A 26,057-nucleotide genomic window follows, 5' to 3' on the forward strand; every position below is an offset into this window, starting at 1 on the left:
AGACAGCTGTCAGTTGTCCCATTGACATAGTTGGACATCTTGAGCATAGTAACAGAATATTCATCTTTGTGAGATAGGGTATCTGCCTTGCTGTTTCTTGTCCCATGTTGATAAGTTACAACAAAGTCGAAGTCAGTGAGGAAGAAAGAGCAGCAGATCTGGCATTGGTTAAGGCATCTTGCAGTCTGTATGTACTCCAGGTTCTTGTCATCCATTAGGACTTGAACCAGGAACTAGGATCCTTCTAGGAGGTAGCCCCACTCCTCAAAATCCACCTCGATAGCCCGTAGCTCCTTGTTCTAAACGTAATTTTTTTCTGCTGGGATTAGCTTCCAAGACTAATAGGCACAGGGTGGAGTTGGTTGCGGGGCCCCTCATATTGAGTTAGTATTGCACTTATGGCAAAATTTGAGGCATACAGCTGGCCTGCAGTAGGACGCCTGATTGGCTATACTGCCTGACTGGTTGGAAGTCATCAGACCATCTCTTTAATCCCAAAGGAGCAGTAGTTCAGCAACTGCTGAAAGCATTCATGCACGGCTGTGATAACCCCTACTCTGCTTGTTCCAAGTCGTGTTCCTGCTTTGTTTCATCCTTGTCCCAGCCCTGTTCCTGCCTCAGATTAAGCCCTGCTCCTACCTTGACCCCAACCTTGCCTTACTCCAGATAACCCGGCTCTGACCTTCAGCTCTGATTTCTGACTTCAGCTCTGAACTTTGGCTGTGGCATCTGGTCTGTTACTCCAGCTCTGATCCTGAGCTCCTATTCCTGGCTACCAACTGTTGCTCTAACCACAAGGCCTGACCACTGCTCCAACCACTGCCAGCCCCCTTACTATCTTTTTACTTGTTAAGTGGACGCCTCACCGTATTTGTCTGTCTCCTTTTGAGATACAACTACCTTGGATAACAGTAAGAAAGTTGGATCAGTCTATTTCTTTCCCAACTGTTATTAGACAAACATTTTTTGGATGTGAAATGGGTTTTAAAATCTCTCAGCCCTTGACCAAAGAGTGGAGAAAGTTAGATGCCTTATTTTATCTTCATGGGAGTATTGAAAAATTCTTCAAGGTCCCCATTATGTTAGCTCTCAAAAATCAGATTAAGTGTGCAAAGCATCCAGTAAGTCCCCTCCTGGGAGCATCAAAGTTTATTCTGTTAAGGGTGCCTCAGGGTATGTCTACACTGTAATCAGACACCCTGCCAGGTGACTCAGGGTTGCCGGGTCGGGCTGCGGGGCTGTTTAATTGCGGTGTAGACGATCAGGTTTGGGCTGCAGCTGGTAGGGTCTTAGAGCCAGGGCTTCAGTCCAGTCCCAAATGTTAAACAGCCCCTTCGTCTGAGCTGAGTCAGTTGGCATGGGCCAGCCACAGGTTTTTAATTGCAGTGTAGACATACCCTCAGATTCTTGGGATGAAAGGATTTACAGTGTGGCCACTTAAGATTTTTGGTTATTTCCCCAAGTTCTATCAAACTCACATTCTCTCCTCAACTTATGCAGCCCTTGCTCTTTTGGCTTACCTCAACCTAAACTAAAGAAGCAAATAATAAAGTTAATATTACAAAAAGTAAATGAATAAAATACATTATTTATTTTTGTTTTACCTGTAGGGATTTACATTGACTTGTATTTAATGTGTCTTCCCTTTTTAGGAATTGTCTTTTACTGCTTGCTACTTACCATAAGATCCATTGGCCTGGAGTGTAGCTCATGTATGAGAAAGAGAAAATTAATTTACTTAACCTGTCATTTTTATTTCTCATAATGGAAGGGAAGCACTGATCTGGGCAAACCCTCCTTTTACATTAAAAGGTTATTGATAAAATTGAGTTTGTAGATGTAGTTCCGTTAATTCTACTAATTGTGCCATCTACAGTGATGTTAATGTTTTCTGCCTAGTTTATATAGTTTCAGCATTAGAATTAATCTCCCTGGGTCAGAATGCAGGGCTATAGCAGCCCAATACATGAAATCTGAGCTCAAAGGAGGAAAGAAAACAGTCTAAGATGACTCTATTGGAGTGGAATGAACAGGTCTAGCCCATGAGTAATGTCTAGAGCTCTTGGTGCCTTCCAATATAAGAAATAAAAATTACAGATGAGGGAACTAATTTTCTTGTTCTTTCTTATTTCTGCTACTTGTATCCAAATGCAGTGAGACTTTATATGGTATCTGAACAAAGCTGTCTTCAAAATGTAGTATTTGTCAAGTAGATCTCTCAACAGTACAACTTTTTCATTCGTATTGAAAGAGGCTAATCTGTATCAGCTAATATCACTTTCATCTTTTAGATTAAATTAATCAATCAGATGTTTGTTCTTGTCACACTTGTTTAGCAATCCACTTTCAATATATATATGAACAATTATAAAACTGATTTGTCTGCATGCTTCTGTTGGTTTGTTATTATTTAGAAATGTCACTAAAATGATCATAAGTAGTAGCCTTTGAAATGCAAGGGGTACAGGAAGTAGGGCTTTGAAATGTTCTTTCCCTTATTTTAGAGTTCCTCCTCTTTTAATTTTAATGTATCTTCCTTCTTCACATGCTGCTTTTATGACACATTGGGCATAGTTTTTTTTTTAAGTGAATGATAACTGTGATTTAATTGGGGATTGGTCCTGCTTTGAGCAGGAGATTGGACTAGATGACCTCCTGAGGTCCCTTCCAACCCTGATATTCTATGATTCTACTTTATGGGTACTGAAGCTCTAGAAGTGATGCTGCTGTTAACACCTTCTCCTTGGAAACTGTGCAATACATCCACAGTATTATCAATATCCAATCATAATAGGAAGACAAATGGGATTCCCAAATACCAACGAAAATTAAAAGAGCAGCAGTAACAGAAGAAATCAAATCCAAGAAACTTTAAAGGAAATTTTTCCATATCTCTCCCCTTTTCTGATTTTGTCTAAAAGTAATTGCAAAAAAGGAGATAAATAATTATCTCATCTGATGATTTTTAGCAATAGATATTCAACAGTATTGCTTCAATGCTTATTAGGACTTGCAAAGATTTTAGTTGGCTTCAGAGTTGTGCATTCAAGGGCTATAGGTTTTATTGGAGCTTTGTCTACCCTAAATGAAAAGGTGTTCCAAAAGCTGAGAGGCTTTGTTCTTGCAGTTCCTGTATGTTGCCTATTCTACACACTACAGCCATCCAAGCTCTTTCCAAGGTTTGTTTTTTTCCTGTTGGTTGCAACATTTGGGATGAAATCTTTAGCTCAGTCCTGATCCAGACAATACAGGAATCCACAATTGTTATAGCTTCACCATTTCAGTTTGTTCCTCCAATTTCATCCCATAATTTGGAAATTTCCCAGAAGTCGCTGCTTTTAGCCTCAGTGCTTATCCTTATGAATTAGGTACTTCAGCAGTCCCATTGTGCTTTAGTTCCACCACAGTTGTAAAGCATGCTGTATATGGATCTGCAAAAATAGTCCGGTCAGAAAACAATGTTGCTGTGTTAAACAGTAGAAAAGACAAGTGCGGTGATCAACAATTTCATGCAGTCATTATCTTTGCAACAGTTTCTTTGCTTAGTGTTATACCTATCCTATACGTATGCTTGCTGAATAGATGAGTAAAGTTAGGGGACTAGATAGCCAAAGAGAAAAAGGATGCTCATTTCTTATTGTGATATTAATTTTTTTAATGGATGATAAATGTGGAGGCTTCTGAATTTATATCTCTCTTAAATTATCAGCTTTTAGCCTGAGAGAGAGAGATGTGATTCTGTCACTGTAAGAAAGCTACACAGGCAGTAGGTCAAAAATAAATTGTTAAAAAAAATATATGTGAAAAACTTACTTTTTTCCCCACCATGTTGTTCTCACAGCTCAACTCATCTCACATGCTGCATTTCTCCACTCCAAGAATTTCAAGTCCCATCCTCCGCACCCTGAGCCCTATTGCCCATCTGTCCTCCCACTTGGACCCTAAGAAAGAGGCTGGGTTACCCAGGAGTCAATCAGCAGAGAGCCATTCCTCCTCTTCCCGCTCAACTGGCCGTAGGCAGCTTCCTGTCATTCCCAGTGGCAACAAGTTTCCCCCTGTCATTCGCATCTCAAAAGCACAACTCCAACAGGTGAATAAGTCTTCGTCTTCATAAAAGCAACTGCACTGTATCAGTCATTTGCTAAGTTGTAAGGTTCATAGCTGCTTTGCAAAGTACAGTAATATGGAGGTGCTAATCGTGCTGCTATAAAATACCTCTTGTGAAAGCATATTGAGAAGATCTATTAAAGGAGCACTCAGTGTACTTCATCAAAGAACAGAGTCAGAAACATTTCCTGAGAAAGATAAGTTATTACCACCTAAAGAGGTAAAAATAGAGTGAGAAATACTTGCTAGTCTTTCAGAGGACAGGATAGTTAGAAACACCTAGTGGTTATTTCTTCTGGAGAGGATATAGGCAAGATCACTTAGGGATCTGTTGTTTGGGAAGTCATGATCAGGGGCTCCTGTAGATCTGCTGTTACTGGTGAGGATAGATTCAGGTTCCTCCAAGGGATTTTCAGTGGGAAAAGATGGGCGCATAAATCAAGAAGTGGATTCTTGGTTTAAAAAATAAAATCAGGAACTCTCCATTTGTGAAGATGGGGTCATTTGGGAACATCTGATGAATTGTGGGGGAGGAATATATAATTTGGCCCTCCTGGAAGGCTTTCAGTGGAGAAAAATAGGATCAGGAACCACCAGTGTGCTTTCTTTGGGTATCTGTAACACTTAATAATCTAAAAACGTTCTATTGCTTCCAATGGATAAAATAATGTTGGGAACAATCAATAAGACTTGCTAATGGCAAAGTTAATAGGGCAATTTGTGTCCTTGTTCTGTGCTATGTCCAATTTTTGGAGCTTCTTTCCAGTAAGAAAAAGATTAGCATTCAGATTATACTTTGTGTCTCATAATTTATGTTGTGGTTACAAAGATGGTATTTGAGATTTGCTGAGCAGCTTCAGCTTGCAATCACTATTAAAGCAGTGTGACATAACATTGATTACACATAGATCCAAACATCTCATCATTCACCATTACACCATAAATGTTTAATCTAGACTAAAAATAATTCCACATTGTCTTCTGTTTTCTGCATATGCATATGTATTATTATAAATATCATATATCTAATGTTTATTTTTTTCTATAAAGCATGCACAAATATATTGATTTGTTTTAATGGCTAGCTTCTCTCAGTAGTTTAATAGGATCGATGGCTGGTGATAACAAGACAAACAGTGCTGTAGGTATAATTATGTCAGAATTTTATCAGCTAATCCAATAATCAGTGTTTTCTCTCCAGCACCAAGCTTTTTTTCATCTCCATATAGAATGCTAGCCCCTCTTCCCATCTGGACCCCAGGTGCTTGGAAATGGGTAAATGTGCTGTCAGTTAGAAAGTGCCAGGTACCAGATACCTGGTATTGTGAAACTCATGGGATGCCAGAATATCCAGTTCTTCATGTTAGTTGAACTGTATTTACTAGGATATGAAAATGTTAGAGAAATAAACTCATTAAAAATTATGCTTTAATGCTATAATGTTACTTAGAGTTACTTTGTATCCCAGGATGCAGATTGGCCTAATTTTCTTAAATGTGTGTGCACAGTTTAGCTTCAGTTTTTTCCATCACAGATATAAAATATTGCAAGTACAGTTTGCAAATTGGACAGGCTGACTCTCAGGGATCTTCACTGGCTACCAGAGTATCCAGTAGGTGGTTCTGTATATTCCTTTTCCAACAGGAATGTTTGAAATTCCTGATTTAGTTGAGAGTTTAGCTTTATTCAGCTGCAGTGGGTACTACATATACACGGTGCCCTATTTTTTTTCCAATGAGCAGCGTACCATTTACTTCATGGCTTACTGGACCTAAATTCTTATGTAATGTCTTCTGATTTCTATGATGCAGTGGAGTTAGATTCTGTGGCAAGCTTGAAGTTCTGCAGCAGCATGAAAAACATAGAAACTCATTAAACATGAGAGGTTTTCCTTCAATTAAATATTAAAAACAAATATAAAAAGAATTTTATATAACTATTTGGTGTTAAATGTATTTCCATACATTTCCTGCTGTGTAATTTACATTATGCTGTAGGATTTATAACTGATGAATTGCAGAAATCATGGAACCATGCTGTAAAGTTTAGGTCCGGTGTGCTGCAGAATAAATAACGGTACAGCTGTTCCTTGAAATCAGGCAAAAGGATTTTCGTCCCTTGTTACTGATTGAGTGGGTGAGCGTTATAGGGCTGTAACCCACCCTCCATAATTTGATTGTTGTATTAGATGAAAGAGGTTGTTGCTAACCCCCCGCTCTACATATTGGTTGCTAGTGTGGTGGAAGGACTAGGCTTTCACATTCATCCACGTTTTGGATAGAGGTGCCCTCTCCCTGCCGTACATATGTGGTCATGCAGGATATGGAAGGGAATTAGATGCTTTCTGCCTTTCTGTTTTGTTCAGTTTGCAGCATAAGGAAGAGCCTGGAAGCATTAGAACTGTCAGAGGGAACAAGAGATTCCTTGACCTCTTCGTGAATCCAGGCAGTGGGATCAGGCTTCTGATTAGCACACTTTCCCTGTACTGCCTGGCCAAGTGAGGGATACTTAGAATAGGGACAGATTTCTATTCAGACCCTTGCCAGCAGCAAATGCTGCAGCTGTTTCCATAACTGTTGAATCATGGAAGGCATGGGGAAATGTTATTTTCTTTAGTCTGAAAAAGGACTGTTGTGTTCACATAGTGGGGAACATTTGGAATTTTCAAATATTAAAGGATGTTGTCAACATTTGAGTTACATTTATGTTTGTAATGTTAAAGTGGAAAATATCCAGTGGATATATACAGCTTTTTACATGCGTTTCCAAACCCCTTGGGTCTGGGTAGGGTCTAGTCACTTTTCTAGCTTACAGACTACAAGGCAAACTCCAAGACTCAGACCACTTTTCTGACATCCTTCCTTGGGATGTGGGATGCTGTCATCCAATTGCCCTAGACCCCAAAGCCAGTCTCTTACATATGCTCCCCAAGAGGTTGTGGACACCCTATGCTTCTGTTTTAACCTCATCAAGGAAAACATCACAGGAAAGCAAGGAACATTGGCTTAGCAAAGGAGTTTCTTAACCACAGTCAGTTTATTCTTTAAGCAGTCAAGAATTACAGATAGCTGAAAACACTAAGGGTATGTCTTCACTACCCGCCGGATCAGATCGGCGGGCAGCGATTGATCCAGCAGGGATCGATTTATTGCGTCTAGTCTAGACGTGATAAATCGACCCCTGAGTGCTCTCTTGTTGACTCCTGTGCTCCAGCACCACGAGAGGCGTAGGCAGAGTTGACGGGGGGGTTGACTCGCTGCGGTGAAGACACCACGGTAAGTTGATCTTAGTACATCGACTTCAGGTACGTTATTCATGTAGCTGAAGTTGCGTAACTTAGATCGATCTCCCCCCACCCCCTCACCAGTGTAGACCAGGGCTAAGAGTACTGAGACAGCCCCTCCCATGGTCTGATCTCACCCTTCTTGTGAGTCCAGTGTTTGTCAGCATTTCATATAGGGCAGAGTCCTGCCTGCCCTTGCACTCTTGTGAGTCTTTCCTATGTGTGGCAGTGGTTGGCTCCCCCAGCACAGAGCAGAACCTTGCTGTTAAGTAGGATCTCTGTGTCTCTGCATTGTGCTCCACTGGGAAGTACTAGCCCAGCTGTTCTCAACCTGTGGCCCACATGCGGCCCAATTAGCACACAGGTGCGACCCAGCTCAGCTATGTGCTAAAGGCTGGCCCGCTTGGCAGGGTCCAGGTTTCCAGCTGCCCAGCATGGTGGGGTCCGAGCTGCCTCTTCACCCAGTGTGGCCCACAATGATAAATAAGTTGAGAATCACTCCTCTAGCTCCCTCATGTCATGCTTGTCACTCCCTGCATACCTCTGTGCAGAAAACACATTGTTCCATGGAGGTGGGCCAGCAGTTTTAATGGCCTTAGATTAGTCTTAGCTATAGTCCTTCAATGAGGTGGCAATTGCCTTTCCTGGGTATGGCAAGTTTATCCTAGTATTCAACACCTACTGCAAAATAGAGTTCATAATTTGATACAGATGTATCTTGCTTTGTCACACCTCCATCTTTTGGATCCCAACTTGAGACATTATAAAGGGGTCTGATTTTCAAAGGAGTGCTGAGCACCTACTATTCCCATTCAAGTCAGTACAAGCTCTGACCAGTTTTTGACAACTTCTAAAACACTGAACATGGTGAGTGCCACTAGAGGGCTCAAAAACTACTTAGAGGGATACTACCCTTTCCTATACACTACAGTAGTCCTGATATTTGTATTACAGTAGGACCCAGAAGACCAAAACAGAATCAGAGCCCCTCTGTGGAAAATACAATATAAATATTTTTGAAGACATGGGCCTCTCCCTGAAGAGTTTACAATCTAAGAAAGTTGATAGTGTCCCTTTAAACATGGAGCTTTATATGTGTTAGTGACCACCTGTGTTGTAATATGACTTGATCTTGCCAGTGTGGTTGGGACCTAACCATGTTATAACTATGTCAAAAAGCTATGCTCTGCCCCTGGCCTTGTATCCACAGAGGCAAAGCCATGCTGCATTATAGTTGGGCCTTTAAAATGTTTAAGCGCTGTGCATATATACAGATTTTGTATTGCTGACTGGACCATATAGTATTTTACCATTGGGGTAGGAGGAACTGTGCTCTAATCACATCTCTAGAGGCTTGTGGATGGTGAGGAGAAGTTAAAAAAAACAACAACAAAAATACCTTCCCATTTTGGAATTGGTGGAAGCCCTAGTGTAGACAAGACTCCTGCCTTCTGATTCAACTTCTGAAAGGGACATTGACTGAACATGGTGGTAAAAATGCAAGAAGCAGCTGAAGCCTGGTCTTTATTAGAGCTCCCACTCCTGCTAACATTAGTTCAGCTTATTTAAAAAATACATAAACACAGAGAAGATAGATAAGAGAAAAAGTTACATCTTGAGAAAGGAAAAAAGAGTATGAGAAACCCGTCAATCTCAACAAGCTCCTAAAGATTGTGTCACTTCATCAGAGGATCACTTTCAAAGGAGCCTTGATCTAGATTCTTAATTTTCACCTATAGTTTTGTGTGTACAATAGTTTTAATGTTACAACACAGAATTTGTATGCAAACTGCATTTGCAAATATCCTGAGATCTGCTTAATTTATGCCTGCAAATGCTGTTTCTGTTCACAAATTCTCCTTTTTGAGGCACAAAGTAGTTGTGAGCAACAAGTGTAAACTTAATGCCAGTCCTACAACTGAATCCATGAGAGTGTATCACTTTGCAGAGCCCCATTTAATTTAATAGTGCTCAGTACAGATGAATGGACCTGCTGTCTGATTGCAGGATTTGGGGCCTTACATACCTTTTTTTTTTTTTTTTTTGGTTAGGTTTTGGCCCTTAATGTTTTGCAGCTGAAGGTCCATATTTTACATTTTTATAGCACACACAGTTAAAACAAAAATAGATGTGTAGAGGAGCAATAACTTGGGAAGAGGGGGGCTAATGTCAGGGTGTTCCCCTCTCCCCTGCTCCTGCACCCTGCTTACCCCATCTCCATAGAGCAGGGGGGCACATTACAGGGCTCATGATAGAGGGAGCTTGCTAGTAACAGTTGCTGTTTCAACTTATTGATCTACTTAAAAAGGCAATGTACTTAGAGTGAGGTCAGTGTACTTAAAGGGGCAATGCACATCTCTCCTCCTCTCTCACACACAGGATGTTTGTCTCTGTCTGCCATGCTGTCTCCCCTCCCTCTATTTGTGCTGCCTTGTAGAGTGTGAGGCTACATTAACAACAATGTGTTAACCCTTGAGGGCTCAGCTGAGTGCTAGTTCATCATTTAGCGCTAAGGCATTCCCTGGGAAATATCCCACCCTCTTCCACCCTCTGACTCCACCACCTTAATCAAGCTTCACAATCATCATCGCTGTGTACACTATTAAATTGTTTAAAACTTATACTGTACATATATATATAATATAGTCTTTTGTCTGGTGAAAAAAATTTCCCTGGAACCTAACCCCCCCATTTACATTAATTCTTATGGGGAAATTGGATTCGCTTAACATCGTTTCACTTAAAGTCACATTTTTCAGGAATATAACTACAACATTAAGTGAGGAGTTACTGTAATGGGATCCCTCTCTGGGTTTAAAAAACAGAACAATTAATTTTTTTAATCTTCCAAAACAGATATCCAGTTTGGAAAAGTGCAGCTCTTTTAAATGAGCTATAGTATACCCTTGGAAAGGAAAATCAGAACTTTTCTAAATAGTGTTATCTTATGCTTTTAATGTTTTTGATAATTATACATTTCTCTGCTGGAGAAGGAACCAATAAATTGCTTAACTTCAGAGGTATATTTTGTATATAATGAAACCATCTTGGAATTAAGGAAAAAACTATATATAGATACATTCCACATTCACTGCAATTAGTACTCAACTTGTTTAAGATAAAAATTCGGCTATATAAGTAATATGTGTTTTAAGAAAACTAGCACCAATGATTTCTCATTTAAAGTAAAGCAAACCTTTTAATTTCAAATTGACAGTGTCTTCTATTTCAGCTATAAAGCCTCTGTGTGTGATTGAGTTAAAATATCTTATTTTATAATTTTCAGTGTCTTATTTTACTTGGGTTGCTTCTTAATTAGAAAGGCACAGTATGTAGGTAAGAGTTATGAAAAACCTTCCTTTGGGACCTAAGTAACATCTTACTGGAAGTTGTTAGCTATTCTGTAAAATCTAGATTTAGAAACACTGAATAAAATATGCTTCTAAAAGTGTGGTCTGCAGTTGCCTGTCGGTTGGCCTTGGAACAGAATCCAAAATCTTGTTTTATGAAGCCAGTAGATTCTAACTTTCTAGAAGGAAAAGCAATGACTTGGCCATCCTTCTGGCTATATTATAGTCTCCACCTCAGTCATTGTTACAGAAGGATGAAAGCAACCATGAGGAGAAAGGAGTTTGGTGACTATAGAGGTGAAAATGGAGAGTTGAAATTTTGAAGGTGAAAGAAGCTTAGGATACCATCTCTTCAGGCTTTTTGAAATTAGGGTCAAGTAAAACCCTAGTCTTGCATGTTTAGAGACATGTCCACTGCACTCAAGAAAAATATTACAATACCTGGGCTACTTTTACCATCATTCTATGACAGCAGGAGATCCTGTAATACTATTATTATAAATGCAACAGTTTTCCATTAACAGTAAATAAATGCTGTACCCATTCTATAATTTTTAATACATTTTCCAGAAAAAGATTCTAATTTTGTGAGTATCTCATGTAGTCACATTAACCGCTTGTTATAATGATGTGACAAACATTCTCTAAAAGCAGTTACTCATTTCATTTCATTTAAAGTGCATTTATGTTAGGTCGCACAACAAAAGCTTCCTTAACCTCAAGTTAAGATTGTACATTTGTATCAATAATTAAAGGAGGAAAGCACCTTAAAAGAACATTGCTGTTTTCAAACCACAACAACTGTAAACTCAGAAAATTTTACCTTCAGGTAAATCTATAAAAATACCCGTCCCCCCCGCAGCTTCTATCACCCAATATTTTGGAAAATATGGAAATACAGAGCTATCACAAACACTCTTTACTCTGACTTTATATCCTTCCCTCCTCTCACTCTGTGATCCCTCTATGTAAGATAGAGGTATACAGAAATAGGGTGTAACCTGGCAGAAGGGAGAAATCAGTTGCTTAGAATAGCATGTTCCTCTCTCCAAACAGATGTGACTGAGGCTAGATAAACCTACACTTTAAAGTTACTTCTGCTCTGAGTAACATTAACTTACGGAAAAAGAAAAGGAGTACTTGTGGCACCTTCGAGACTAACAAATTTATTTGCGCATAAGCTTTCGTGAGCTACAGCTCACTTCATCGGATGCATCCGATGAAGTGAGCTGTAGCTCACGAAAGCTTATGCTCAGATAAATTTGTTAGTCTCGAAGGTGCCACAAGTACTCCTTTTCTTTTTGCGAATACAGACTAACACGGCTGCTACTCTGAAACCTGTCATTAATTTACGGGACACAGCATTTGGAATCTCAACAGAGGAGTGACGTGCAGCTGGGATGGAGCAGCCAATTCCAGCATAGCTACTGTACCAGCAGTGTTGACAGTGCTATTTTCAATGGTGAAAAATACAGAGTTAAGGTTACCTGGTGACACCACATGCCTTTCCTTAACTCTGCCCCCCCGGAGTTGGCAAGAGCCATGGGAAATTGTCTGCATGCACTCCAGTTTCTTTCAGTGTTTTAAGTGTAGATGTTGAGAACAGTGGAGGCAATAGGTGGGACAGGTTGATAGAGGTGTGTTTATGGTACAAGGAGATCTGGGGATAGTTTGAGGAACTTCACAGAGCTGTGATTATGGCAGCGGTTCTCAAACTATGGGTTTCGACCCCATTTTAATTGGGTTGCCAGGGCTGGCTTAGACTTGCTGGGGCCCAGGGCCAAAGCCAAAGCCCGAGGGCTTCAGCCCTGGGTGGTGGGGCTAAGGTTTACAGGCCCCCTGTGTGGGGCTGAAGCTCTTGGGCTTTTGCTTCAGCCCCCCAGCCTGGGGCAGTGGGGCTTTGGCTTTGGAACCCCCACCACCTGGGGTGGCGGGGCTTCGGCGGGCTCAGGCCTAGGTCACCCCTCCTGGGGTCTTGTAGTAATTATTGTTGTCAGAAGCGGGTTGTGGTGCAATGAAGTTTGAGAACCTCTGGATTATGGTATGGGAAGATCTGGGTCTGAGTCCCACCATGTGTGTTGTCAAAAGAAAGATGTACATGTGTACCTTGAGGTTCCCAGTCTGCATCATTTCAGTACAGAATTGTGTACTTTGTGTCACTAGCAGAGCACCGGGGTCTTCTTGCTAAGGGTATTGTCAGAAGTAAGGTGGGACATGAGAGCAGTCAGTGGATTAAACGATGGGTAGGGGAAAGGATAGCCAGGTGGAATCCTGTGTGCAAGTGTGAAGAGGTTGTAAAGGGGTTTGAAGTGGTAAATTTTACAAGTATGGTGCTGGAGCTCCAGGCTTAGTGTTTGAGCTTAGGGCAAGCACAAGTAGCACCTGTCTATTAAAGTGAAAAGGCAAAGTGCAAATGTGTGTGTTATGGCTATTGTGTATTGCTCAGAGAGGGCAGCATTAAGGTTGTGTGGGCATTTATCTTAATTCTGAATTTCCTGGTTTTCAGAAGTTAAGCTGCTGAACTTCGATGTTGTGGAAGGGCATGAGCTATCATTGGGCAACCTTAACTCCATGTTAACAAAGTTTTTTGCCATTTAATTTCCTCGTTTTTTAAAACAGAGAAATATTTGTTGGTGGGAGTTAGTGATCTTTAGGCAGTTGTAGTTCTCACCTAGGCTTGCAGTTGATATGCTACTCTGACTAGATAATAATCAAAAGACCTAGGCTGCATCTACATTGTGGAGACTATACCACAGGGGTGGGAAAACGTTTTGGCCCGAGGGCCACATCTGGGTATGGAAATTGTATGGTGGGCCATGAATGCTCACAAAATTGGGGTTGGGGTACAGAAGGGGATGAGGGCTCTGGCTGGGGGTGCAGGCTCCGGGGTAGGGCCAGAAATGAGTTCAGGGTGCAGGATGGGGCTCTGGGCTAGGGCAGAGGGGATAGGGTGTGGGGAGGGGGGGTGAGGGCTCCAGCTGGGGGTGCAGGCTCTGGGGTGGGGCTGGGGATGAGGGGTTTGGGGTGTAGGAGGGTGCTCTGGGCTGGGACTGAGGGGTTCGGAGTTTGGGAGGGGGATGAGGGCTGGGGCAGGGGATGAGGCATGGGAGGGTGTCTCAGGGGTGCAGGCTACGGGCGGCGCTTACCTCAAGCAGCTCCCAGAAGCAGTGGTTTGTCCCCCCTCCAGCTCCTACATGGAAGTGCAGCCAGGCAGCTCTACTGTGCGCTGCCCCGTCCACAGGCACTTGGGGTGGGGGCAGCATGCAGAGCAGAGGCCCATGGCTGCCTCTATGCATAGGAGCCAGAAGGGTCATTCTGGGGACCCTGGTCCTAATACCCTTCCCGCAGAACAGGCTCAGTTTGTGAGAGAACCTTCACCTGCCTCTCCCCCTAAGGGATCCTTCTAGCAGGCACTGGGATCCACTGTTAGGGGAAGAACCCCTTAGTCTGGTCCTGGTGGTGCCTCCAGAACCATCGAGATTTCCCTCTTCATCTCCGGACATAGCGGTGACTGCAGCATCCCTCTCTCCTCTGGATGACTTCAGGTAATTTCAGGAACTGTTGCAGAGAGTTGCGGAGGAACTCCAATTCCCCTGGAAGAGATCCAGGATACCCAGCATAAGGTTCTGGATATCCTCCATACCTCATCACTGGCCAGATTTGCACTGCCAACAAATGACGCTGTTCTGGAGCCTGTCAGGACAGTATGACACACCTTTGCCACATGCACAGTGACCCCCAATGGGGCCAAACATTACTATGTTCCTGCCAAGGGGTCTGAGTTCCCATATGCACTGACTCCATGGATGCTCCAGCAATCCCCCACAATCAGCTCCTCTCCCTCTACCCCCCAGCGCCTCGTGCCCACCGGCAGCTCCATTGATCAGCGCCTCCTGCCCGCCCCAATCAGTTGTTCCCCGGCATGCAGGAGGCCCTGCCGGGGAGGAGCAAGGGCAGGGAGCACTCAGGGGAAGGGGCGGAGTGGGGGTGGGAAGAGGCGGAGTGGGGGTGGTCCCTTAGGGGAAGGGGTGGTGTCTGAGTGGTGTGCGGGGCGAAGGCAGGGGGAGCATCCTCCAGCACATTAGAAAATTAGTGCCTCTTTGCGTTCCTGTTTTTGTACCCTCCTCCAAACTCCCTGGTTGTCCAGGCAGCAACTGAACGAGCCAAACAGCAGCAGCCTCAATGGACACCAGCTGATAAGGTGAGCAAGTGTTTGGACCTTTTGGGATGCAAGGTATTTTCCTGGTCTAGCCTTCAATTCAGGATTGCGAACTATCAGGTATTATTAGCCCCATATAATTTCCTGAATTACAGTTATTTCGAGGACTTTACTGATTACTGCCACAACACGACCAAGCTCATTTTCAGGAGCTTATTGAGGAAGGGAAGCTGGTAGACAGGATGGTCCTCCAGTCAGCAGTGGATGCAGCAGATACTTCTTCCAGGGCCATAGCTATGGCCATAATTATGTGTAGGGAGTCTTGGCTCCATTCCTCTGGTTTCCTGAGGGAGGTGCAGAACATTATTGAAGACCTCCCTTTCAATGAATCCCATCTTTTTAACCAAAAGACGGATGAATAACTGCATACGCTCAAGGACTCCAGAGCCACCCTTCGTTCGCTGGGCACCTACACTTCTGTTCCAAAGTGCAAATTACACCGCTCACCATCCACTCAATGCTACAGGTCCCCTGATTTCTATCCTCAGAGACATTGTGAGCCCCTGAGGAAACACCAAAAGACTCAGATCTTGCTCTCTGGGGCCCCTTTCATAGGCTTTGATATCACAGATACAACCTCCAGCCAAGAAGTATTTCTGAGGCAAACCCAAGAGGCACCAACTGCTGCACCTACCCCCTGATGACCGTCCTATCCCATCTGGGGGTTGTTTAACACTCTTTTCCCACACTTGGAGTGTGATAACAAGGGACAAATGGGTGTTGAACGTCATCTGCCATGGCTACAGATTGAATTTGTCACAGTACCTCTTCCAAGACCCCCCCCCCTCCATGTGCCTCTTCAGGGAGCACTCTCATGACAGCATCCTCACTAAATAAGTGAACTCCTTATTACAATGAGGAGCAGTAGAACACGTTCTCCCAGAATACTAAGGAAGGGGGTTTTACTCAATTTACTTCCTGATGTCGAAGAAGAAAGGCGGGTGGAGACCAATCTCTGACATCTCAGTCCTTAAATCATAAGATCAAGTTTGGTATGGTCACACTGGCACTGATTATCCCATCCTTAGAAAAAGGACATGGTTTAAGGCTCTCAATATGAAGGACATTTATTTTCACATCAATATGCATCTGGCCCACAGTGGTTTCCTGATATGCACAGCGGGCATCCACCATTTCCAGTACAGGTGCTCAACTTTGGAATAGCCACTGCTCCCAAAGTCTTCATCAGAGATTTTCTGTTGTAGCGGCCTATGTCAGATGTTACGGAGTCCTTGTGTTTCCATATCTTGAGGATGGCTTCTAGCCGTATGGTCCAGGCAAGAAGCCCAAGCATCAACCTCCATGTTGCTCAACCTCTTTCACCCCTCGGAGTCAGCATCAACATTGAGAAATTGATCCTAGATCCCACACAGTCTCTGGACTTCATAGGGCCTACCATCAATTTGGTCACAGAATGGGCCTATTTAGCGAAAGACAAGTTCCAGGCGATTTCATCATGAACAATCTTCATGTACCAGCAAGGACTTGCTTTTGCCTCTGGGGCCACAGGACTTTGTGTACATACATGACCCCTTTTGCATGCCTCCATCTTTGCTGCCTTCAGACATGGCTCCAATCTGGTTACTCACCAAACCATCACTCCATGGATTTCATGCTGACAGTCCCTGCTAACATACTGTCATCCCTCCAGTGGTGTACAGATCCATGTCATGTAGGCATCGGGGTTTCCTTCCTTCCTTCCGAGACAAGAGGATCATCATCGATGCATCCCTTTATCACCTCAGACGCAGGCATGAGGCGAGCCAAGGTGCATGCGTGGACCAACGGACACTACTTTCAAATTCTCTATCTCTGGGTGTATGGTGTGCATGCGTAACCCTCACTAGAATACAGATAGGGACCACACATCTCGAAGAATCTCCAGTTACAGATAAGTAACCTCCTTGTACTAAGCAAGGAACCGAACATTATATAAGATGAAGCATCTATGAGATGGAGAGATATAGGGAAGTTATTCTAGATGGCAGAAGATAGAGACTTATAATAAAAGTGGCCAGATAGTGTGAGGAGCCAGAGGGTCAGTACTAGATGAGAAGAAGATGCAGGAAGGAGAGAGAGAGAAGATACATGAAGTTTGCTGTAGTGAATCCATGAAAGCGTTTAAAAACTTGGAGAGGACTTTTGAGTTGTAAACTAAACTGATGACGGAGCAAGATGAGATGTCCACAGAGAGGTATGTAATATGATGATGCTTCATACATGTGAGAAAGTGTTGACAGTGGTATCAGGAGCAGATTAACAACAGATCTGGGCACAATGTTCCTAAGGATATGTCTACACAGCAAAGAAAAATCTGCAGCTGGCCCATGCCAGCCAACTTGGGTTGTTGTTCCATTGGTGTGTAGATTTCTGGGCTTGGGCTGGAGCCCAAGTTCTGGAACCCTCCCACCCCAAAGGGCCCTAGAGCCCAGACTCCTGCCCAAGCCTGGAAGTCTACACAGCAATGAAACAGCCCTGCAGGCCGAGCCACACAAGTCCGAGTCAGCTGGCATGGGCCTAACACAGGTTTTTCTTTGCTGTGTTGACATACCCTAAGAATCCTGCTGTCCCAGGCAAAAGCAGACCTGCACTTTCAGTAGCAGCAGACACTGTGATCTCAGAGAAGAAGCTGTTGTTGAAAGGTCACAGATTTATCTTTTGGTGTATCAGTAGCTCTGTTGTTGTATAGCACAGTGCCAATTCTAGACAACCTTTCGGACTCAGACCAGCAGTTCCAGATCTAGTATCTTGACAACGAGGCCAAGGAACCACAGCCCCCAGCTTAGGTTCACCATGCAGATTTGATGAGAGGATTTCACCCCAAGGATATAAGATTTTATTTTAGCCTATCCAAGTTTTAAAAGGAGGAGAGTGGAGTTGGTAAGATTTCATAATGGATGTCTTCTGTCTACTCGGATTGTTTTTTCTTCAAGAAATGGGCAATATGGTGAATGAATGGAATGTTAGGAAGGAAAAATGAAAAACAGAACAAATAATCTCATTCCATATCTCAGTTGGAGAGAACTATATGCTATCTAGTATAAGTAAGAAATTGTGCTGTCGGAGGCTAAAGGATTTATGCCTAAAACAGAAACAAATTAATTTCTGACAATTCAATGAGGGGGGAAGAGAATATCTTATTTATCTCACCATTTGTTTGCTCAGCATTGCTTTCTGAGACATATTTAAACTTTTGCAATTGTAAGAGATGCTGATCAATGCCCCTGGACTTCTGAACTGAGACAGCAGTCTGCTGCATCATAGAGTTTGTAGAGAGAAGCCAGTAATGATAATAATTAGGTAGATAATATTTTCTAGTGATTAGCACAGTAGACTGGGAATCAGAACTCCTGGATTCTATTCTTAACTTTGCCACTGAGGCATGGTCCACACTTACAAAGTTTACAGGTATAGATATATTCAGTGGTGAGCTGGAGCTGGTTCGCTAGAACTGGTTGTTAAATTTAGAAGCCCTTTTAGAACCAGTTGTTCCGCAAGGCACGACCGGTTCTAAAAGGAGTCCCACTTCTAGTGAGTTTGCAGGTCAGCCTAACAAAGAGCATTAAACAGTCAAAGGCCTGGTTCTAAAAGGGCTTCTAAATTTAACCGGCCAAAAGTGGCGCCTTAGGTGCCGACTCCATGGGTGCTCCAGCCCTGGAGCACCCAAGGGGAAAATTTGGTGAGTGCAGAGCACCCACCGGCAGCTCCCCGCTCCACCCTCGGCCCCAGCTCACCTCCGCTCCGCCTCCTCCCCTGAACGCGCCGCCCCGCTCTGCTTCTCCGCCCCCCCAGGCTTCCTGTGAATCAGCTGTTTGCGCGGGAAGCTGGGGTGGGCTGAGAAGCAAGCGGCAGCTTCCCGCTCAGGCCCAGGGAGGCTGAGGTGAGCTGGGCTGGGGGGTGGCGCGAGAAGGGCCACCCGTGCCGCAGCAGGTAACTTGGGGGGGGGGCGCAGGGGAACCGCTCCCTGCCCCAGCTCACCTCCGCCACTCTCGGCCTGAGTGGGAAGCCACGGCCTGCTTCTCTGCCCTCCCTGGCTTCCCGCCGAATAGCTGATTCGCTGGAAGCCGGGGGTGGGGAGTGGGGCCGGAGAAGCAGAGCGGGGCGGTGGGTTCAGGGGAGGAGGCGGAGCAGAGGTAAGCTGGGGCTGGGCGGAGGGCAGACAGACCAATTTTTCCCCGTGGGTGCTTCAGTCCCGGAGCACCCAGGGAGTCTGCCCCTAAGGTGCCACTTTTGATGTGATCAGTGGGGGGAGTGGCCGCTCCCCCTGCTCCCCCCCCAGCTATGCTCCCCCGCCCCTAGGAGCCAGAGGGACCTGCCGGATGCTTCCTGGGAGCTGCCTCAGGTAAGCACAGCCAGGACTCCCCACCTTGCCTCCAGGCAGGTGCCTCTGGCTCTTAGGGGTGGGGTGAGCACCCACTATAGTGGCCCACGAGACCCTCCTGCCCGGTTCTGGGGGCAGACAGGGGAGGGGGGTGGATGGGGCAGGGGTCCTGGGGGGGGGGGGGGCGTCAAGAAATGCTGCGGGGTTGGATGGGGCAGGAGTCCCGGGGGGCAGGGGTGGGCAACGACCCCCTCGTGGGGTGAGGAGGGAACCCGTTGTTAAGATTTTGGCAGCTCATCACTGGATATATTGGTTAGATGTAGGGCAGGTTTTTAACTGGCATAGCTATACCAGTGTAGATGTAGCAGCTATATAGGTATAACTGTGCTTAGGCTGGTATAACGTATGCCTGTCAGTGGAACCGACCTAATTTATATTGGTAGAACCAATTTTATACCCATCTGCTGGTTGTCAGAGGTACTGCAGGATGAGGTAGTTTTTTGGGTTTGGGGTTTTTTTAACATCCTTTTCCTGAAAAGTGAGAGAGGCTTTTTCTGTTTGTTTGTTTTTCCAAGTTGTTGTTAACTTTAGAGACTTGATCCATGATTCCCTCTACCTAGCAGCTAACATTCTTATCTTGTCTTCAATAGCCTGCAGGGCCTTATGGATTAGACTATGGGGGAAGTTATAGCTTCCTAAATCAGGATGTGAGTCATTCTTTTTATTTCATAGGGGGTCTAGATTTTTAATGAGATTTCAGATGCCAATCTCGCTGAACTTTCAGATAATAAGGATTCTCTTTCAATCCTAGCTTCCCAGTGTAAGAAATCCTAAACCCTCTTTTGCAGGTAAGAGTCACTATTTTCCATCCAGAAATCAACCAGGAAGTATGGACCTAAGAAATCCATGTTGCCCTTTGTGATCTCAGTAAAGGACTTGTAATAAATGCTTCTGATAATCTGCTTTCATCAAACCTCAGGCACTGGGAATGGACAGTAAGGAGGAAGGATTTCCAATTGGTTGTCTTGTGAATTTCCTCACTGAGTTGTGTTCTGTCCATCGTGTCCCAGAGTTATATTCTCATATTCCTCCAGTTTCCTCCTCTCCCCAAGGGTAGTGGCATGTCATCTTCCTCTTTCTTCAGCCAATAAGGATGATTTTCTTCAGAGGTGACCCACTTCTTGGAGGTCAGAGCCATCATCTCAGTGTAAGGGAACAATAAGGGACTACTAGAGACCAAAGGGATATCCTGCATCTGTGATGTTAACAAATACTTCCCTCCACATCCTTATAGTCTCATCTGATCTAATAGGTCTAAGGTTTCCTCTGGATAATTGGCTTTTTAATTGGTTCTACAATGGGGTATTTAAGACCCACACTGGGACAGAAGGGGTTAGGGAGCAGGTCTTGGCCCAGATGACTCACCCCTGCCATACCAGCAGAGCTTGCTCTAGCTATAGGAGGACCTTAAAAGGGAGCCAGACAACTCAGAAAGAGGGGGAGGATGGTGGAGGAGGAGAGACCTATTTCATGAGCTCCTGAATAAGGATGAAGCTAGAGCCCTGGCTGTAGAGAGGTTCTGCCAGTGACAGCTACCCCAGACCCTATGAGGAAGGGCTTGGCTTTCCCTAAGACTAGGGAAACCTTTGCTCTAGCTTCTAGAGGATCATTGATAAGGCATTTGACCACACCATGAACCAAGGAAGCAAATGGTAGGAAGTGGCGTTGGGAGGCAGCCCCGAAATACTCTGGGGTGTTTTGCTATCACTGTCTCTCACAGGGCTCTAAGTCAGAGCCCAGTGGAGAGGAAGAGCCCAGGCTCGCCTACCAACCACCCTTTTCGTGGAGGGGGCATAAACTCCTTCCCATCCTTCCCCCTGCTCTTGGAGAGAAGGAGATGATAGAGACATTGTAAGCCCTGTGTCAAGGGCATGCCACCCACAGGGGTTTGGAGATGGGCTGTTGACCCTTTCTTTTGTGGGGAAGTTGAACTATATATATTTTTTTGGACTCTGGTACCTCGGAAGGGGGTGAACTCAACTGATGACCAGGTGGAATGGCTGAATCACTACCCTACCAAAAGTGGACCTCTACAGTGTTGGCGTGATTGCTGGTGAGGGATGCTGGAAATGGAGGAGAGGTGGAACCCAGGGACCAAATAACTATGCAGCACCACTGATAAGCCCAGTCCCCATTACAAGCTCCTTTGGATTTTATTAAATCTATGTCTGAAGTTGCAGCAGACCTGTTAAGTAAAGTCTTCTGCATGATCAGCTATTTAAATCACTTGCACATGTGGATAAAGTCTGAAGACCAAGCTCTGAGGAGAATCAGTGGGACAATGGGCATTTTTGACCTGGGTTCATGGGAGTGAATCACAAAAAGAGTGTTTCCTTTCCCTCTGAGCACTTGAGCCATGTGGGTTTGCTAATGAGCTCAAGGAATGATATTTCCATTCAAGGAGAGAATTGTGTAGCTATAAAACATTTAGCAGTTCTAACAGAGAGGGAATGGGAGAAAGAATTGTCTCATTATGTTGACCCTAATGTCGTTTGTTCCTTTTCCTTTACACCCTGAGTGCTTGCTAGGGTATTGTTGTTTAAAATGCAAGAACTGTGCAGTAGTGGACCCAGTCACGGAAAGGCAAATTTTATTCCCACTTCCCCTTTGCTTTTTGAGATTGGATCAGTACAGCACAAATCCCCCCTCTGACCTGAAAGATCCTGGATTTTTTCTTGAATCCTGGAGTAAAAAAACACTTCTCACTCAAAAACGGAGATAATGTTTCTTTCATATTAAAGACTAAAACTAAGATAAGAGAAGAAGTGAGTACTGTTCCCAAGAAGTGAGTACTGTTTCAACTTTGGGTTGATTGGTTGTCAACATTCCATTCTGATTCAGTCAACAAGAAAAACTCAGGACTGTGCATATTGATCCAGTCACTGAAAGCAAATTAGCAGGTAAATGAGAACAAAGTTTACCTCTTGCTGCAGAAGGACTCCAGGCATCTGAGTATGGGTTTTCCCTTGCTCCGTTGATCCTGGCAAATCCTCTGTAAGAACAGTAGATACAGCTTATTCAGTCCCCTTTGGGAATCCTTAGGGTGCCTTCCTTGCTGGGCTATTTCCTGCTTTCTCTCCCACTGCACACAGTGAAAACCCCATTTTTTCTGCCCTAAAAGTAACAGAAAAAATGGTTGACTCTCATGCTGTCTGTGGAACTACAAAGAACCTGCTTTGCAAATCACTGCTACTCTGAGACCAGCTACCCAGTGGTGTATAAAAACCACATTGTGAGCCAGACCTTGTATTTCTAGCTTGCCCAACCCAGCCTCAAGCCCAAATATGGAACAAAGACCCCAAAGTGAGGCACATTAGAAAATCAGTGTAATAAATCTCAGTATGATGTGGCAATAATTTCCTTAACATAAATAACATTAATTTCTGTAACTTCAGTATCATGATGCAGCATGGCTAATGTTTCATATTTTTCCTGTGAATAAATTTACAACATCAGTTGGATGTTTGTGTTTGATGAAGGTAAGTTTGACCCTATAATAATGGATGTTTGTTGCATGGGACTATTAAAAGGATGTACAAAAGGAGTGAGAGTCTCCATGCAGCTGTTGAATTCAGATTCCCCAACAGGGTACATGTCACTATCAAATCCCAGTTTGCTTGTTTTTATGGAAGTAGATTGAATACCACCAGTATTAACTGCAAAATGTGTTCCTGGGACCTAATGGGTGAGTTTGATTTTAACATCCAATGGTGTCACTATGCTAATTATGCTAAAAGTATGCCCTTTGAGCTCTCCAGCACTTTCAGACTATTTCTGCAGCAAGTGCCAGTGAGGTCTATGATATAAAATTGCAGATTCCATGGCAACTGTCATCAGCCTCATCTTCCAGCAGAGGGGAATCCAGGAGGCTTTTGTGGCCGGACTCACATTCCATAATCATTTCCACTGCTGATGAATATTACAAGCTCTGACTATAGGTCTATACACCATGGTGACTCAGTGGGAACTATCTGCTGCCTTGACCAAAAATCTAACTTCTTTAATCCTAGCCTATGAAATACTATTAATCATCTTCCATCCCTGACTGCAGGGTCTTGTAATTTTTATAGTATAGCTTATAAAGGATTACTTTTTACTATGAAATTCAATGTGTAAAACTTTTATAAAAATATGCAAAATTGTATAAAAATAACAAACAAAACTTAGTTTACTCCTTAGGCTGGCTCTGTTCTCCAGCAGGGTTCTTGGTGAATGTAACCTTTTCAGCAGAGATAATGCTTGTTTTCACATGCCATACATTCTGTCCCAGGATGGTAGAGTATTTTATTTTCTAGTTCTGTAAATCAAATGTCATTTATGAAATTAGCTGTTACTTTTCCAATATGACCATAATGATTGATGGGAAGAATAACACTTTGAACATACAGTATCAAGTCTGCATTTTAAAGAATATCATCTGTATAAGATGATATTCCTATCTTTTTTAATTTTTTCTTTAATTTTTCAATATAGATAACAATACCCAGACCATCAGTAGCATCCACCCAGTCTGCCTCTGAGAGCTTTCGTTGTGGCCACCAGCTAGAGAAGAGGGATAGAGACACTCATCCTATGGAACACACTGTGGAATTTTCCTCTCCGAAGGAGAATTTGCCTGGATTGGTAGTGACAGAGGATGCACTTCCCACTAGTACCAGCAGAACAGATCTGGTACTTCAGTTAAATCATATCAGCCATGAGGTGCTTGATAGGGAAGGGCACGTCAAAGAATGTGACAGACTCGTAGACTGTGGCCAAAAGGACCTATTTGAACAATGTAGCAGTAGGGAGGAAGAAAAAGAACCTGGAAATCTTGCTCTAGAAACTGAAGAAGGAAGGCTTCCAGTGGTTTCTGAGGATGCCATAAAAATGTCTCACAAAGGGCAGAGTTCTTCTCCACAAGGGAGCTCAAAATTTGTGGAAGGAAAACCTCCAGCTACTATTGAATCTGCAGATGAATCACAGCCAAGGACTTCCTGCCTGGTGCCAAATTCAGATGCAAACTATGAGGTACTGAAGTCAGCAGTAGCTGAGACATCAGAGGTTTCACCATCAAGAGTCATAGACCTTTTTGATGATAGACAGGAAAGTCAAATAGTAATAGTGCAGGAAAATGGTTTCCATGATAATGAAGAAATTGATCATAGTGAAGACTTGGAATGCCACCAGATGGACCTTACTTCATTTTTTCACCGGGAGGGCAAAAGAGAAAAAAGTGCCCCCAGAAATGGAGAGCTGTTCCATTGTATTTCCGAGAATGAGAGTTCTCATCAGTCTAAGAAAGACTTGGTTAAGTCACCTTTTGTAGTCAGACAAAGTCGCATACCAGTTTTAGCACAAGAAATAGACTTGACATCAGAGTCCACTTCTCCTGTTTCAGCAAAGGAAAAGCTTCTCCTAAAGAAGGCCCATCAGACAGATTTGGTCAGGCTACTCGTGGAAAAGAGACAGCTCAAGTCTTTCCTTGGTGATCTCTCCAGTGCCTCTGACAAGTCACTGGAGGAAAAAGTGGTTGCTGCTCCTGTACCGTTTTCAGAGGATGACGTCTTATCTGCCTTTTCCAAATTGACACTGGACTCTCATGTGGGCAAACAATCGGAGGATGGCTCTTTGTCACCAAATAGTTCTCAGTCCAGAAAGAGCAAGATTCCAAGGCCAGTATCCTGGGCTACAACTGATCAAGTCACCAGTTCAACCTCAGCTCAATTCTTTCCTCGTCCACCCCCAGGAAAACCACCAACTAGGCCTGGGGTAGAAGCCAGGTAATACAGACGAACTAGAAATACGTATTTTATTTTAAAATAGCTTTGAGCTAGCTTGCAAAGAGTATTGTGAGAATATGCATGGTGTGATTGTCCAAAACTTCTGTCATTTGTAAACCGATTTTTTTTTAAAAATCCTGGATTTGAGTGATCTGACCACAGAAAAACATTTGAGAAATATCTTAACTGTTTTTTAAAAAAAGCTTTAGCTTTAAAACATCAGTTAGATATTAATAATATCTTGAAGTGTTACAGAAGGATGTGACAGCCTTCCAGTGAACTCTCCAACAGATACAAAGAGCCAGAATTTTCAAACCTGGGTTCCTAAAGTTATAGCTATATTTAGATACTTAAATAAAAATTACCTGATTCTCAGAAGTGCTGAATACTCAACAAAACCCATTACCAAAGTACTCTTATTTAGAAGTCTAACAGTTTGAAAATTTTGATGAACAATATTAGACATAATTGGTTAGGATCAGATCATGACTGATTATGCACAGGAATGAAAAGGAGCACAGAGAGGCCTTCAAAAGCTCTACTTCACCCCTGGACATCTATGCATGGGCAGCCATAATCCAGTTCTGTGTATAAGTAGACTACAAGTATAAGGGGAGTGTAGGTGTCAACAGTGATTCAGTATTCTCTGAAGGAAGTTGTAGGGGGATGGCTTTGCCCTCTTCCACACTGACAGACTGCAGTCACAGTGGGTAGACAGGGAGTGTATGCTACCGCTCCAAAAAAGGAGCTAATAAGCACCGCCCTTCAGTATACTCCTTCCCGTATTATTAGAAAAATAAGTATGCTTGTATGCACTTTGACACCTCTGTCTAGTACTTATAAAGACATTTTTGTTATGTGTTGGGGGTTACACAAACATGGATACTGTATCCATTTGAACTGTACACAAACCAAAACCCTACATCCAGATGCCTCTGAATTTTAGGTAAGTTCA

General features: G+C 43.5%; 1 protein-coding gene across 4 annotated transcripts in view; it reads left to right on the top strand.

Moving 5' to 3' along the window:
- The window catches only part of TTBK2 (tau tubulin kinase 2), a 210,364-nt gene that overhangs the window by 177,362 nt on the left and 6,945 nt on the right, over positions 1-26,057 (top strand). For 3 of the 4 annotated variants that reach the window (XM_073348603.1, XM_073348602.1, XM_073348605.1), the window contains 2 exons: positions 3,842-4,090; positions 23,814-25,102. In XM_073348603.1, coding sequence (XP_073204704.1) covers positions 3,842-4,090; positions 23,814-25,102 — 1,538 coding nt within the window. The remainder of the gene's footprint in view (positions 1-3,841; positions 4,091-23,813; positions 25,103-26,057) is intronic. The other variant, XM_073348604.1, reaches the window with a different exon arrangement.

This window comes from Lepidochelys kempii, chromosome 6, assembly GCF_965140265.1.
Source record: "Lepidochelys kempii isolate rLepKem1 chromosome 6, rLepKem1.hap2, whole genome shotgun sequence".
NCBI classification, from domain to species: domain Eukaryota; kingdom Metazoa; phylum Chordata; order Testudines; family Cheloniidae; genus Lepidochelys; species Lepidochelys kempii.